Source organism: Scardinius erythrophthalmus (assembly GCF_964197995.2).
Source record: "Scardinius erythrophthalmus genome assembly, chromosome: 6".
Classification (NCBI taxonomy): domain Eukaryota; kingdom Metazoa; phylum Chordata; class Actinopteri; order Cypriniformes; family Leuciscidae; genus Scardinius; species Scardinius erythrophthalmus.
This window is the reverse complement of record NC_138226.1, coordinates 15,552,912-15,569,348: the sequence shown is the minus strand read 5'-3', so window position 1 is coordinate 15,569,348 and position 16,437 is coordinate 15,552,912. Positions and strand designations below refer to the sequence as shown.

The 16,437-nt window shown below is 39.0% G+C and overlaps 1 protein-coding gene across 1 annotated transcript in view; it reads right to left on the bottom strand.

Annotated features, from left to right (window-relative positions):
- Positions 1 to 16,437, bottom strand: part of nalcn (sodium leak channel, non-selective) — a gene marked incomplete at its 3' end in the record, with an annotated part of 123,920 nt that overhangs the window by 26,119 nt on the left and 81,364 nt on the right. Inside the window, exons 18-20 of the mRNA XM_081367917.1 lie at positions 5,389 to 5,525; positions 4,726 to 4,867; positions 4,359 to 4,432 (exon numbers count right to left, since the gene is read on the bottom strand). Of these exons, the coding sequence (XP_081224043.1) occupies positions 4,359 to 4,432; positions 4,726 to 4,867; positions 5,389 to 5,525 (353 nt within the window). The remainder of the gene's footprint in view (positions 1 to 4,358; positions 4,433 to 4,725; positions 4,868 to 5,388; positions 5,526 to 16,437) is intronic.

Genomic DNA, 16,437 nt, shown 5'->3' with positions numbered 1-16,437 from the left:
TGCATGAGGTCATCATCTTCAGAGATTTGCGTTTTTGTTGTATACACAGAGAGCGTTTTCAAAAACTTGCTCTTTGAAACCCATCCTCAAAAGTTTGTGTTTTCAGGCACCCAAAACGCTGTTGTCATGTAAATGAACGGCCAAAACGTTTTACGTTGGTTTTTAGTTGAAAGTGGTGTTGTGTAAACAGCCCCTTTTTGTCTGATCTTGTCTGTATTTAGTGGTTGTGTTTTCTCTGTTTATCTCCTGATTTTCCTTGTGAATCTAAAATAAAGACTATTCTCTATCATTGTGCAATCGTTACAAAGGAAACTATTCCTTTTTTCAGAGTGGTCAAATGTGACCTGTGGTGCACTAAAATTTCAGGCTAACAGTGAAGAGAAGTTGAAGCAGTAGGAGGGAATGAATAAAATAACATTCAGTGTGCATATGGGTCATACACAGGAAAGCACCCCATTTGTATTTTCCATTACTTATTACTGATTAATTTAACAGCATACTAAATTACTTGCATTACTTGGTAGATTAATTTGTTTGCTTATCTCTTCTCTCTGTGCTCACATAGCCTACTGTATTTTAAAGGTAGGGAAGGAAGGATTTTTATAAAAAACTTTTTTTCAAACTTGTTTAAACTGTCTTTATATACCAATACATAATTAAAATGTAAGTGCTCTGAAAAAGAGAGTATAAAAATCGAGTGACTGTAGACCTTTTAATCTGCAAAAAACACAGCTCATTATTTCCATTCGGGACGAAACAATTGATTGGTTTGGGCGACTGTCACTCACTCTCGCAACCATGGCTACCACCCCTGTTGCTAGATCTGACCATATGCGCGCACCCATTTGATTTGAGAGGCGCGGCACCTACGAAGAGTAAAATTATGGCAGAGAAAGAGCATTCAAAATTCAAAGCACCTGCATATTCAGTCAGCGAAGGCAAACAAGGCAAAAACTACTTCCTCGGACCCTGGTTGCCCGCACTCTTGAACGACCTCCTCTACTTCGCCCTCGACCCCGGACCTGTCCTCGAACCGACGAAGCGGTACTTGTCTCCGGAGTGTAGTCCTCATTAGAGTCAACAATGTTTTCATCATGGAAACTCGCAAAACACCGTATATGTTATGAATCTTACACGAAATTCACCTTCATCACAGTGTAACTGATGGTAATGGAAAAATGTGTATCAATGCAACCTGTTTTTAGCTTTGCCTTATAAATATAGCTCGTTACCTATAAATATAGCTTATTACCGAATCAAACAAAGTATATTTTAAACTTTACCAGTATCGATATGCTAGCTTGATAGTGAGTACTAAAAGAAATCTTATATGTTTATATTTATAGTGATAAATTTAGGTATTTTATTACATGTGATTCTGACATGATGTCACTGCATGCACTGCGCTCCTTCCTCTCCACTCGTCTCAGGTAAATAAATGCGTCTTCCAGCTGAGCCTGAGCGTTTGGCGTCGTGCGTTCATGTGTTTTGGGGGCGTGGCTTTGGAAGGAGCTCAGAAGGGAGGGGGTGGAGTGAATGGAAATAATTAGCTGTGTTTACAACAGTCGTGAGAGGTCTACAGACACTCGATTTTTATACTCTCTTTTTCAGAGTACTTACATTTTAATTATGTATTGGTATATAAAGACAGTTTAAACAAATTTGTAATGTTTTTTTTTTTTAGAAAAATCCTACAGGGTAGCTGCCTTTAATACAGTTTCGGTTGTAGGAAATGTATTTGAAATGAACAAAGACATTTGCTTTACTATTTTCCACCCCCTCTTTCCCCAATGACCATTCTGAGTTCCTAAAGGCACAGAGGGGCTGATAGTGATCAAGGCCTGTAAGCCAATATGTGTGTACTTCGGCGGTCTATGAATTGTCACACCTTTAGTACAATGGGGGAAGTTGTAATTATCTGATTGGTCAGTTTGAACGTCTCACATTTGGGTTAAAATCACATGGTCAGGGAAAGGATAGAAGAAGATTGTAACTGTTGCTCTGTCTCTTTTATGCTCTGGCTCTATTCTTATTCTCTGGGTCCCTTTCTTGGGGCTCTCTCCCTTTGCCTCCTCTTTTCTTTGTCTCTCACTCTCTCTCTCAGGTAACATTTTACATATATGCTGGGTACAATTAATGGTATAAGTTATTATAATCTCCTACTTCTATTTTGTAACTAAATAGATAAGTGTAACCATAACCATATATTGTCATTATCCCTTTCAATTACAAATAATGTGCTTACTAGTTTTGATTTGCTATTGACTTTGAAGTGCTACTTATTGCAATACAATGTCGTCACTCTAGCAACGCTCTCCCACATATTAAGCTATTGTAACTGCGCTTATTTCCATCGTTGGTATAAGTAGCAGTGGGTGGTAATAGACAAGAAATGTACAGTTTTCTACCATCTTGCTGACAACGTTTCTTTAGTCATTCGGCAGTCTTGCAGCCTGAACCCCTGCAGGATATCCACCCTTACACGGTTGTCAGACAACGGAATGAATATGAAATAGTGACTGAAACGCAGCCCATAAAGACTACATGTTAACTAGCTCTCCCTTCCAAACCGTTAATCTGCACTAAAATCCTGATTTATAAATGAGACATCGTCTGACAAATTCACCATACACCTAAGATAAAGACAATGTTTGTGCTGTGATTTCGGCTATGGTTAGGTTAGAAGCAACAGAATATCTATTTTAACTGAATGCGCTGTTCCTCTCAGGCTCAGCCACTCTCTGAACAGAGTGGACACAGAGAGAGGTGCGCAGTGGGAAATCAAAACCTTGCGCTCGTGCGGCAGTACCAGCGAGTCTCGGAATCTAGATAAGGCTTGTCCAAGATCTGTTGCTAAGCGTTTTTTTTGGGAAAAAAGTCGCTAGAGGGGTCTGAAAAGTTGCTAAATCAACTCATTGGCAACACTGGTTTCATGAAATAAAAAATAACTAACCAAATTTTTACTTTTTTTTTTTATTTAAAATACTATGTAGCTAGTTGTTTTTCTAAAATTATTTATGCATTTTCTGAAGAAGAAAAAATTCTCACATTTTTCTCACACAGACTACACCATTTTTTGAAGACCCATATTTTGTGTTTGTGACAACTGCTTAAACAGGTAACAAAACATGCAGAATAAGTCTTTGAATAAACAAAAGAAAAAACCCTCTGTACTGCAGTACCTTGTGGTGTTTTCTGATGGTTTATTAAAAGCAAATCTTTTAAAGATATGTTGAAATTAAATGTAACTGGTGAGGCTATTGCTATAATTGGTATTGGGAGATTGTTCCGCCGCTGAGATCCCATTGGCTGTTTATGCTCTGAATCAGTGCTGATCTATGTATGCTTTAAAAAGCTTGCTGCTCACCACCGCCTCTCTATTGTCCATTAATTGCAGAGTCATGTACCAGAACACAGCTAATGACAATTTCAGCTTCAAGAGAACATGTCGCCCTTATTTATGGCCACTCAGAGTGATGAGTGCCTGGCTGATGAAGAGTGTGTGTGTGCATGTGTGTATGCAGACAGACCGAATGCCCCAGACGGCACAGACGACGTGGGATGGCTACTGATGTGCCGTCTGTCTGCTTAGCAGCAGGAGGAGGGGTGGACAAGGTGAGGTGCATGAGTGTGTGTAACACAAGGGAGGTGGGGGGGACGGCATCGACGTGACCTGAAACTTAACGATAGAGACGAGAACGGTTGAAAGAAAGTGTGGGAATATCTGGCTGCATCGCTGCCAGATTTTTAAATATGAATATGTTTATTCACGCTCACAGGTGACCCACTAACAGCTACATTGATATGGAGACGGCATTATCTGCTTTGACTGCTGGGCTGGCTGGATGACAAACATGGAGTCAAAATCACGGAAATGGAGGGTTGAAATGAAAACACATTTACCCTGTATAGGAATTAATTGTTGTTGCCTATGGCAGCCAGAGAAAAGCAATGCTGTTAATTTCAAATCACAGAGAATTTCATAACTATAATATGAATAAATATTCTAACCCAAATTCATTTCAATATTTCTGCTTGATGGAAAAAACACTGGGTCTCATTCACTAACTGTCTGTATGCATATATCTACATGCACATATCTACACATTAAAATGACAAAAATCATTACTTCATACTGTAAATAATATTGCCCTTATTACAGAAAGATTAATTTGGACTTTTTTAAATGAATATATGGTATTCATTTTCTAGCCCTGCCAGGATAATGCTAAGCATAATATCATAATATCAATCTCAGCCACTGAAATAGTAAAATAAAAAAATAAAATAATATTATAAAACAAAATAAAATAAAATAAAGTGATAAACATCAATTTGCTGAAAATCAGAAATCTCACCGCAGAATTTTATTGACAGTGGTTTCCTTCTCTATGAGGTTACGGGCACGGATGCTAAATACTGACTTTCGGAGCTAGGAAGAAAAAGAGGTTTACACAGTAAGATGCACACAGATCAATACGCAATATAATTCAGACATATACATTCACAAACAACTACTGTATTATTATGTGGGTAAAGCTCAATTTTATATCAGCAAATAAAAGCATCCCAATAAAATCAACAAAATATTGTTATATAACTGCTGGTTATTTAGGTCTTGTTGCGTGGGAAATAGATCTGTTCCTTTCAGAGCATTCATAACCTTATTGTTTAGTCCCTGTGTGTACTGAGGGGGCAGACTGTGGGAGTTATGGAGTGTGGTACCTTCTGATCTATGTATTTATTATCCTCAATGGCAGACCTCTTGGAATGGTCGCAGGATGAGGACGACGCTGAGGGAAGGCGACGGAATAGACAGCTGGGGTCCTGCTGCTGTCGGTCGATGAACTGCTTCATGAAGCTTTCCCTGTGGCACACGCCCACGGGCACACGCATAGCAAATCAGACACACGCAAACACACAAGGGACTTCATGTTTTCAGAGGATTCTTGAGGACGAAGTAGGCATTCAGTGTAAAGGAATAAGTATATTTGCAAGCATACAGGTTTGTTTTTAGAAGAATGAATCTTTCATGAAAAATCTTGTTTAAATTTGTTTTTCATTTTCTGACAAAGATCTGATTGATGGCTCCCATGGTATTGCTATGCAGTTGACAAGGCATTCTAAAAAGGCTTTTAGCATATAGCCACAGTAGCCGGTTGAAAATCCAGATCTAGTTGCTTACTAATCGAAGACACCACCAAGAAAACCAAATGATACTCTGGCTCATATATATATATATATAAATTGGGAGCCTCATGTAATGTAAGATTTTTTTGCATGTTTTATCATCCATCAAATGAAAAAGTCTAATCACTTTGAAAAGTAATAGCACACCTATCTTCAACAATTCACTAGATATGAGGTATCATTCAGTGCACATAGTACCTGATTCTGGGCACAGTGAAGTCTGAAGGCAGCTTGGAGATTTTCACCATCTGTGGTCGATTGGGGAACTTCTCAAAGATCCGTAATCGCAGAGGAAGTTTCTCTTTCGTATCAGCATTGGCTTCGCTCTGTTTCAGCTGTGGAGAGAAGCCAGGAGACTCACTTGAAACAAATGTTACATTCTTTGACTCAACCGAAAGACACTGTTAGGCCACATTGTGTTTTCACGCATAGCCCTCAAAACATTTGGTAGACAGTCCAAAATTGACATAAGTTATCCATCTCTACTCCTGATTACCCCTTTTGAAAACTCAGCTAGTCTTCAAGTAGAATGCAAAGAGTGTATTTTAAATTCAGTTCCTCACTTCTGCTGGTGAGAGAGGAAAGGGTTAGCCTGTATGGTGCAACGCTCTGAATTAATGTGTTCCTCTGAGGCTTAACTGACTTCGTGTGCCACAACCTTTTATCTTTCCCCATGTCTATCAAGCAACATAAAGGCCTCGGATGATTAGGCCGGAGCACACTAGAGGACCACTTCTCATTCTCCTGTCAGAAGAGATGCATAAATTAAAGTGAATAAGATAAAACCAAGATGACAGATTGCTTCATATTTTCTAAACAAACATATGAATGCACATTAAAAACATCTACAGAATGCTCTATTGATATAAAAAAACAAACAAACAAAAAACATTATTCACTAAAACAGTAACACTCATGCTAACAAAGCCCTAACCATAACAACATTTGTTAATTTTTTTTTTTTTTTTTTTTTTTTAGAGAATAAGATGTTCCTTTGCCAGGATTTAAAAGCAAAATATTATGTTAACAGAGTGCTGTTCTGCTAGGCTGTCCAAAGATGGCAGCAGCGCACAGCCTCAACGCAGTTATCCATCCATTACAACAATGGCTGTCAACTAGTTTTGCTTCAGGACCCAGATTTTACATAGACATCAAGAGGAAACCCAATACAGCTCCAACACAGTTTACCATGCAAAAATAAATCAAACAAATATGTCATTATAACCTAATGTTTAAATGTTTTTTTTTTTTAAGCCAAAAAGGCACAAAACAGTGATTGGCACAAACTATGTTTATCCTCCTAGCAAATGAAACTATTTTTTTTTTTTTTTACAGTATATTGTGTAGGTTTGTTTATATGGTATTGATGATGCAACCTGTCTATGCCGGCATCTTTCTAATTTGTCTAGCTTCTACCTTGTGACATACATTTGTGCCAAAATACCATAGAGTTAGATATGCCAATTTATTTAGTTATCTAGGCATGATTTTATGGTTAGTTTTATTTTATTTTCTCACTAGGACCCTCAAAATAGACCCACAAACCATTTTTGGTTCACTATCTACAAACATAGTGCCTATTAGGGAAGCAAAACAAAACCAAAATGATGACACATTCACACAACCAGGCTAAAACTGGTCAAACAAACAAAAATGTCATGAATAACGGAGAGCAATTAATTTAATTTAATTACATATGAAAGGAAACATTGAAATTCTTTAACTGAAAGCGTCTGAGCGCCTGTAGATAAATAGGATGCATTTCTGATTAAGAGTGAGAAACACCAAAATTGGGTTCTCTGATGACTGCTTATCTTTAGAAATAAGCAGGTGACCTGGACCCTTCAGAAAATTACAAGAATTTGGCAAGAGGAACCAAGAGGAACCAACAAAAAGAGTGATAAGCTAAAAATGTCATTGCATTATATTATTGTATTATGACTCATGATTTTTTTCATTCATCACTTGAATTGTTCGTACATTCAGACATTAGCAGTGCACCACACATGTTGTTTTTTCATAGAGTTACAGACAGCAGGTCGTGTTCTGGGCTGGAAGGGAAGCACTACTTTGAAGAGGTTGTGCTAATGTTGCTGAAAGCCTACAGTGAGGACCAAGGGCGAAATTGTCAATCACACATTGGGGGGGACGGCTGTGGGACTTTTTGTGTTGGCGCATGCACAAATTTTTTTAATCAAAATAAAATAAAAGTCAGAGTCCGAACACTTAACAGCATAAAACAGTCATGCTGTTAAGTGTACTTGGTACCTCTAGGGGGGTCCGGGGACTCCCCCGGAAGAAAATTTTGTACATTTTAAAGGTAAGTTCATTAATCTGGTGCACTTTGAGTCACCCGAATCCACTGTTAAAAATAAATAATCCACCCGCAAACCGCCCGAACCTATGATATTCTCTGATTTAGATATCTGCATCTGATCATCACATTACAATTATTCAAATTCTTAGTGTTAAGCATGATAATATGGTAACATATCACACTGACATAGGCTGATTTAAAATGAACATTTATTTAAAATAAAAGTTCTTCTTTTGCCAAAATTATATTTCCTTAATAGCCTAAACAGAGGCTTTACTCAGTTTGGGCCATGCAAATTATGGGAGTTTCCCGGGAGAAATAACAAACCGGGAGGGGTCCGGGAGATAGGGCTAAAAAACGGGAGAAACCCGGGAAAAACGGGAGTGTTGACAGGTATGGCCAAATGTCTGTCAGATTTCGCGCTCCTAACTCTTCTTCTGTTTGTTTTTTCCTAACTCACTGACGGTGCACGAGCTACTAAAGGTATAGGGAAAACATGACATGGATTTCAGGAGAAATAGGTTTTGTTAATGTATAGTGTAAGGCCAGTCAAATGGATTTGGGAAATGGACCGGCCGGGATTTTATATTTTCGGAGCTGGAAAGAAAGACGTATTTGCAATCACATCGATATTGCCCGCATAATCATACAGTATGATCAAATATTGGGGGGGACAAATTGTCCTTCTTTGAATATTGGGGGGGACGTGTCCCCCTGTCCCCCCATAGAATTACGCCTATGGTGAGGACGATGCCATGGGATGCTTGAGCCAAGAGGAAATGTGCTCAACACGGATCTTGATGTTTTCAATGTTTTCAGATAAGAGTAATCGCCTACTCAAACCAAATGTGGCATGCCGGTGTTAAGAAAAAATAGCTTTAGCGCCACCAGCATGCCGGGTTGTGCAATGAAACCAAAAGCTCATTGAATAGGTCAGAACGAATGTTTGTGGCCATTGTGAAATGGATCCATTGTTTATATGCAACAAACATTCACAACAAATATTCAGACTTGGTATGAATAGTACTTAAGGGAGGAAGAATGCATTGGGAAACCGACCGCTTGCTGTGCTTTCATATTCTTGGCTGCTTGGTGGAAAACATAAAAACCGGTTTAGTCTGCACAAGAGCAAATTTGGATTTCCCTGTCTCCTATCCAAAACAAAGTCTATATCTGTTTCCGGGCAACTTTATTGTAAGAGTGTGTGTTTGAAATCTCACAAGTCCCAAAGGCTCCAATCAATAGCTCTGCACTCTACAGGGTGGCTTCAACTCTGCGTTTTACTCGGCAACAGCCTCTGATTAGCTCTCACACAAAGACACACGACACGGAGCACTGCGGAGAGAACAGGCGCTTCTAAGTAATACCAACACAATTGACATCCCTCAAGTATAAGTACCCAGATAGCATGGTGACATTGATACAATGTTGAGTTTTGATCCAAACCATCATTTTGGTTGAGATTGACATTTCAATGTTTAAAGTGTGTTGGATCAGAAAGCCAACAGCACACATGGGTGGAGACAGTGACATTGAACTAACAGTGATTTGTAGTTGATGAGCACAAGATCATTCAGGCATGTATCTCTGCAGAACACTAGTGAGTGTTTCTCAATCAGTGGGGCGTTCAAACCACAATGGGCATTTTCAACCGCTTTACCTGATTTGCTCTAATCCACTGGGGGCCTGGTTTAGGGGTGGGCCTTCAAGATTTTAGCAAGTCTGTTGAAAAATGGTTGAAAAACATTTATAGTTTGAAATTGGCCACTGATTGGTAAACACCCATTTTGTTTTTGCATGTGCATTTCTCAGTAGTCTAACACCGTGTCCTAACTACACGTGACGCAATAAAATTCCAGCGACAGGCAGTGTGTCTGTCCACACTAGATGCCATACGACTGTGAGACGCCACAATGTCAATCAAAAATCACAGCTAATCAGAACAGCGTGTTGGCGGAGTCTCGCGGCGAGTGCACAGCACTAGAGAGTAATCTTGACAGCACTCGCAAGAAAATGGATAAGTAGCTACATAATAAAATTCACAAATATTACATCATTTAAAAAATACATAGGCTACTGAGTTACTAAAACAATCTTTGTCAAATAATACACTTGTTTGTTATAGAAACCGTTTCTAAATTAGAAACGTCGCATGTCGGCGTCGCGCCTGGTTAGGACAAAAACTCTGATTAACATGGAAAAGATACCTTTTATCGCGTGTCGCGGTGTCGCGTCGCGTGCTTCCTCATTAGAGAAAAAAACATAGGTGCATCCTATACAGAAGTCTTGTTTGTTGAAGCACCTGACATACTTACATGAATTCTCTAGCACAGTTTCAAACAATGGTGCATCTCTGTTCCTTTGTTTTGCGTGCTTATTTGCGTTTGATTTGTGTTGTTACTCACAGTACTCACTGTAATTAGATAGATTAAAAAGTTGTTAAAGTGTCTGAATTAAGCATCTATTTTTCTCCATCTTAAAAAACGCACCTTGCTTTAGTAAATTTTATTAGGAATTTCCTGAATAAAGTTCTAATGTCATTTAACAGATTTCTTGAAGTGCAGGAGACATGAACATGAGCAAGAAAGTTACACTGCAAACATAGCCCATGTCTTGCATCCGCCAGTGCTTGCATGCAGAGCACATTGCTCCTTTAGAAGGAGTGAAGGCAGATGAAGATGGACAAATAAAAAAAAAAAGAGAAGCACTGATAATGCTGACATTGATTAAACACTGAGTTGTTGCCGACAGCATAATAACCTGACCTGGGACTTGATGATATCCTGTGCCTTCCCAGCAAACACAGAACGTCGGCACAACGTAGCCAACCTTCTAACAACGTTTTAACAACATGACCAAAAGGTTGCTATAACTACGTTGTGTAGTGAAGGTTGTTACAGCGTTGTCACAATGTTGGCATTAAACCACCGTTCAGGGCCATTGCTTAAGGTTGTGCCAACGGTGTCTTGACAACCACTGGACTACATATGTACTCGTCACTGCCCTGAAGCTGGAAAATCAGCCTTTTAAATTCCAACCACCTGTTGTTGGGCTCATTGTGTTCTCATTCATCATCGAGTAAGGATACGTGAGTATTGCGTTTAATTTAGCCTACCTCAGCTATCAAACACAACCTACAACTTTAATTTCTAATGTGATTAATGTAGCATCGCTCGCACTGTTTAGTTTTTCGTTTGATTTTTCCGCTATTTAGTCTCATTCGTTTCTTTGCTCCTCTGGATTTGTGGATGTTTCCCCGGTGACACCTGTTTTGGCTACTGTCTGCCATACAGACCCGGTTTTGTTCATTAAATGTTCTGATCTGCCTTTGCTTTTTATGTTTTATTTTTTATACTTAAAATAAATTTGTATATTCGTTTATTTCTTTTTTTTTCTTCCTTTTTTTCACAAATGTATGACTTTTGGAAGTGCAATTTGATTATATGCAGTTTTAATAAAGTTGAATTAACGAAACCTTCTGTCATTTTTACTCTTCAAAGTGTAGGCTACACTTGCAGGTGTTGATAGCCCCATTAAATAATAATATAGATAATAAACGATAAAAAGTATATAATTATCTAACAAAATACATATAAAAATATTGTCAGAACGTAGTCTCTCAGTTGCTGAATGTCGCGCAACAACGTTGCTACAGCCCTGTCACGTCTTACAATTCTATGTTGTTACAATGTTGTGAGCACGTAGACAGCGACGTTGCCATAGCAGAAATGCAACGTGCCAGAGACGTTGCCACAACGTAAAAGTGTTTGCTGGGTTATCACTGCTTAATCAGGTAATCATTCATATTCCTGAATCTGCATTAAATTTGAGAAATGTATCTGATTTCCATTCAGTTTAGCTTGTTTCCACTGAAACAATAACAAAAAACATATTGTGCTTATTAAGAAAGTGACTGACATGTTGTGATATTTAAAGAGATTGAGGTCTACATAAAGTGAATCTGCAGCTTCAAAGGGATAGTTCAGCCCGAAATGAAAATGATGTCATCATTTATTCACCCTCAAGTTGTTCCAAACCTGTATGAATTTCTTTCTTCTGCTGCACACAAAAGAAGATAGAGTGAGGAATGTTGGTAACCAGAGAGTTGATGGTAGCCATTGACTTCCATGGTATTTATTTCCTACTATGGAAATCAATGGCCACCATCAACTTTCTGGTTGCCAACATTATTTAAAATATCTTATTTTGTTTTCCTTTAAAGAAATTTTCATTGAAAAAACCTAAGCTCTTTTATTCTACAAGATAAACTTGTTACTTGAATGCTATGTATAGTTTCACAGAAAATGAACTGAGAGATAGTCAATGGCTATAGCTCAGAGGTGTTTGTTCATCTTTATGAAGAGTTTAGCTCCAACTAGTGGTGGGTCATTCATGAACGATCCGTTCATTGCGTATGTCACGTGACAAATGAACGAAAGACTCGGAAGGTAAAGTAATTATTTATGAGAGTCAGTAAAATGATCCGAACTTCCCATCACTAGCTCCAACACACCTGCTTTTTTTATATTGAAGCATTAATAGATTTTAATAAAATAAATTAAATAAACAGAATTTAACGATACTATAATCGTAGTTAGAATATTTTGTGTTCAGGAATTTTTTTTTTTTAAAAGTGAATCATATTGTGGTTAGTACATAAACATTCTTGAAAGTGACTGTATGTATGACAACTGAATGTAAGACTGTTGGACCACCTGTAGTTATGACATCAGACTTCTGAAGCCAATTTTATTTTTAAAGGTTGAAATGCTTTTGTCCTATTTCTCCCCCTTTCTTTTTTAAATAATGATCTTTTAATATATTTTTGTCATTGATTGATTGAATAAAATAAATTGCTGGAAAGGTGTCATTTATATTTGTAAAGGTTTTCGCCAAATTTTGAAATGGTCAGGAATTTGTTGACGCACCATTGAAGTTTATTTGAAATATTAATATTGTTTCAACATTAACTTGTACATCAGATGGCAACATTGTTTGACATTCCTTTTCAGTTGTATTTTCAGTGTTTCAACAAAATGTATTTAGAATCAACATCACATTACATTGATCAAACCACATTACCAAAGATTATTTTTGTTAATTTCAGAGTTAATTCAACAGCAGTGATGTAGATTCAACATCATAGTGTAACGTTGATTCAACAATATTATCATTGATTATTTTTTGTTAATTTCAGAGTTGATTCAACAGCAGTGATGTAGATTCAACATCATAGTGTAACGTTGATTCAACAATATTACCATTGATTATTTTCGTTAATTTCAATATTGATTCAGCATCAGTGATGTAGAATCAATCATAGTGTAATGTTGATTCAATAGCATACCAATTTTTTGTTCAGCATAGTTTCAACATTAACTGAGGGTGCAAAAGTGATGTTGATAAAATATCACTTTGTAATGCTGAATCAATACTATTAAGTTGATTTTGGTTGAAATCTCAACATTATTTCAACATTAACTAAGGGTGCAAGATACTGCGTCCTAGGACGCTAATGGTGAATGCCTCCAACATGACAGGTGTCTAAAGCATGTGTTAAAACACAACAATTACATTGGCTGGTGACAGCGTGGAGGTCCCACGAGGGGAGACCTAGCAATACTCAGGGGAGCTCTAAAAGTGGAGGCCTCATCAAGATGACGCTCTAAAGCAAGAGGAGGCTAGCTAAGTTCTATGCAAAGGACTGCTTATCAAGGAGGCTAAATACTAAAAGGAGGCTAAACACTCAATACTGCTATCCAGGCGGAGCTCTGGTGGCGGATGCCTCAGCAGGACGACTCTCTAAAGCGAGAGGAAACCTAGCAACGCCACCTTGAAGACAGTTAACCAGGGAGGCTTCAGCATAATGACCCTCTATAGCGATATGCTCTAGGCTAAAAGACCATCTCACTAAGGAGATTAACAGAGAGCAACACAACTTGGACTGGTTATCTAATGCGGAGCTCTGGGGAGCGCTCTAAATTGAGAGGAAGCCTAGCAATGTTTTCCTAGGGTGGTTACACCAGGGAGGCTTACAGAGAGCCATTCAGCCCAGTGTAGCCACCCCAACTGAGCTCTAAGAATGGAGGCCTCAGCAAGACAACTCTCTAATTGAGAAGAAGCCTAGCAATGCCCACTTTGAAGACAGATAACCAGGGAGTCTCGAGAAAGAGCCGTTGACCCAGTCTAGTGCCTCCATGGAGCTCTCAGAGCGAAAGCTTCAGCATAACGAACCTCTAAAGAGAGAGGAAACCTTACTACACTTTATGCTAAAAGACCACTTGGATATGTTATCTAATGTCAAGCTCTGGGGCGCGGAGCTTTCAGCATGACGACTCTTTATATTAAAAAAAAAAAGAGTAGAAACCTAGCAACGATCCCCTAAGGGTGGTTCCACCAAGGAGGCTCACTGAGAGCCATACAACCCGGCGCGACCACCCCGGCTGGGCTCTATTAATAGAGGCCTCAGCAAAACGACTCTAAAATGAAAGGAAGCCTAGCTACATTCTACGCTAAAGACCACTTGCCAAAGAGGCTTGAAAAGAGAGCTTAACAATTCAACACTGTTATCCAGGCGGAGCCCTAGGCTGTGGATGCCTCAGCAAGACAACTCTCTAAAACGGGGAGGAGACCTAATCACACTCCACTTTACATTTACATTTGATCATTTAGCAGACACTTTTATCCAAAGAAACTTACAAATTAAGAGAGCAATAGAAGCAGTCAAATCAACAATAGGGAAACAATATGCAAATGGCGTGACTAGTCTCAGCTAGAACAGCGCAGCACATGTAGTAAGGATTTTTTTATATAATAGATATAGAATAGTAAGTGTTAGTATTTTTGAGTCAAATTTTGGTGAAAGAGATGCGTCTTTAGTAGATTCTTGAAGATGGCTAAAGAATCATCAGCTTGGGTTGAGATAGGCAGGTCATTCCACCAGCTTGGAACAGTCAAGGTAAAGATCTGTGAAAGTGATTTTGTGTCTCTTTGGGATCATTTAATAATAATTCATTACATTTATATAGCGCTTTTCTCTGCACTCAAAGTGCTTTACATAGGCCGGTGGGGGGTGGGTGGGGGTGGGGGGGTGTCTCCACAACCACCACCAATGGTACCACAAGGTGCCATTCACTTGCAACATGCAAGTTTCTGGATGGTACGTATGTCTGAAGTGATGAGTTAAAGGGATAGTTCACCCCAAAATTAAAATTAGCCCATGATTTACTCACCCTGAAGCCATCTTGGTGTATATGACATTCTTCTTTCAGACAAATACAATTGGAGTTATATTAAAAAATGTCCTGGCTCTTCCAAGCATAATAATGAGAGTGAATGGTTGTTTGACTTTGGAAGTACATTAAAGCACATCTATTCATGATTAGAGTGCTCGACACTGATCTGCGGGGGTTAATAAAGGTATTCTGAAGTGAAGCGATGTTCGTATAAGAAAAATATCCATATTTAAAACTTTATCGACTAAAACAACTAGCTTCCCGCAGACGGTCGTACGCATCGATTTACGCACTTTATAGGCACTTGAACTTGACGTACAACGTAATGACGAATGCGGTTGCCCAGTCCTGTTTGTTTGAACCTCGAGAGGCATCAATTGCCGTCATTATGTTGTGCGTCAAGTTCAAGGGTTACTCTTTTGGCATAAATTGGTGCATACGGCTGTCTGTCGGAAGCTAGTAATTTTAGTCGATAAAGTTTTAAATATGCATATTTTTCTTACACGAACGCATTGCTTCACTTCACTTCAGAATACCTTTATTTACCCCTGCAGATCCATGTCGAGCACTCTAATCATGAATAAATGGGCTTTAATGGACTTCCAAAGTCAAACAGCCATTCACTCTCATTATCAAGCTTGGAAGAGCCAGGACATTTTTTAATATAACACTGATTGTATTCGTCAGAAAGAAGAATGTCATATACACCTAGGATGGCTTCAGGGTGATTATCATGGGCTAATTTTCATTTTTGGGTGAAATATCCCTTTAAGATATAGGGGTGAAGGGCCAGTGGTTGTTCTGTAGGCAAACAACAGTTCCTTGAATGTAATGCGAGCGGCAATTGACGACCCGTGAAATTTTATGAGTAGAGATATGACAAGTGCTCTTTTTGGCTATTTAAAGACCACTCTTGCAGCAGCATTCTGGATCAGTTGTAGAGGTTTGACAGTTGATGCTGGAAGGCCTGCCAAGAGAGCATTACAATAGTCCAGTCTGGATAGAACAAGAGCTTGGACAAGGAGTTGTGTAGCATACTCCGATAGGAAGGGCCTGATCCTCCTAAAGTTGTATAAGACAAATCTGCAGGACCGGGCAGTTCTAGCAATGTGATCTGTGAAGTTTAACTGATCACCAATCGCAACTCCAAGGTTCCTGGCTGTCCTGGATGGAGTTATGGTTGACGAACCCAGCTGTATGGAGAAGTTGTGATGAAGTGCTGGGTTGGTCGAGACCAAAAGCAGCTCTGTCTTTGTAAGGATGAGTTGGTGGTCCTTCATCCAGCAAGAAATGTCTGTCAGGCAAGCCGAAATGTGAGCATCTACCATCGGATCGTCAGGTTGGAATGAGAGGTAGAGTTGTTTTATCAGCATAGCAGTGATAGGAAAAAACATGTTTCTGAATGATAGATCCAAGTGATGACATGTAGATGGAGAAGAGAAGTGATCCAACCCCCGAGCCTTGAGGCACCCCAGTAGTTAGACATTGCGTCGTAGACACCTCACCCCTAAATGACACCCTGAAGGACCTACCTGAGAGGTAAGACTTGAACCATTGGAGTGCTGTTCCAGAGATGTCTTTCATCTTGAGGGTTGACAGGAGGATCTGGTGGTTAACTGTGTCAAAAGCAGCTGACAAATCCAGCAAGATGAGTACTGAGGATTTGGAAGCTGCTTTTGCCAGTCTCAGAGCCTC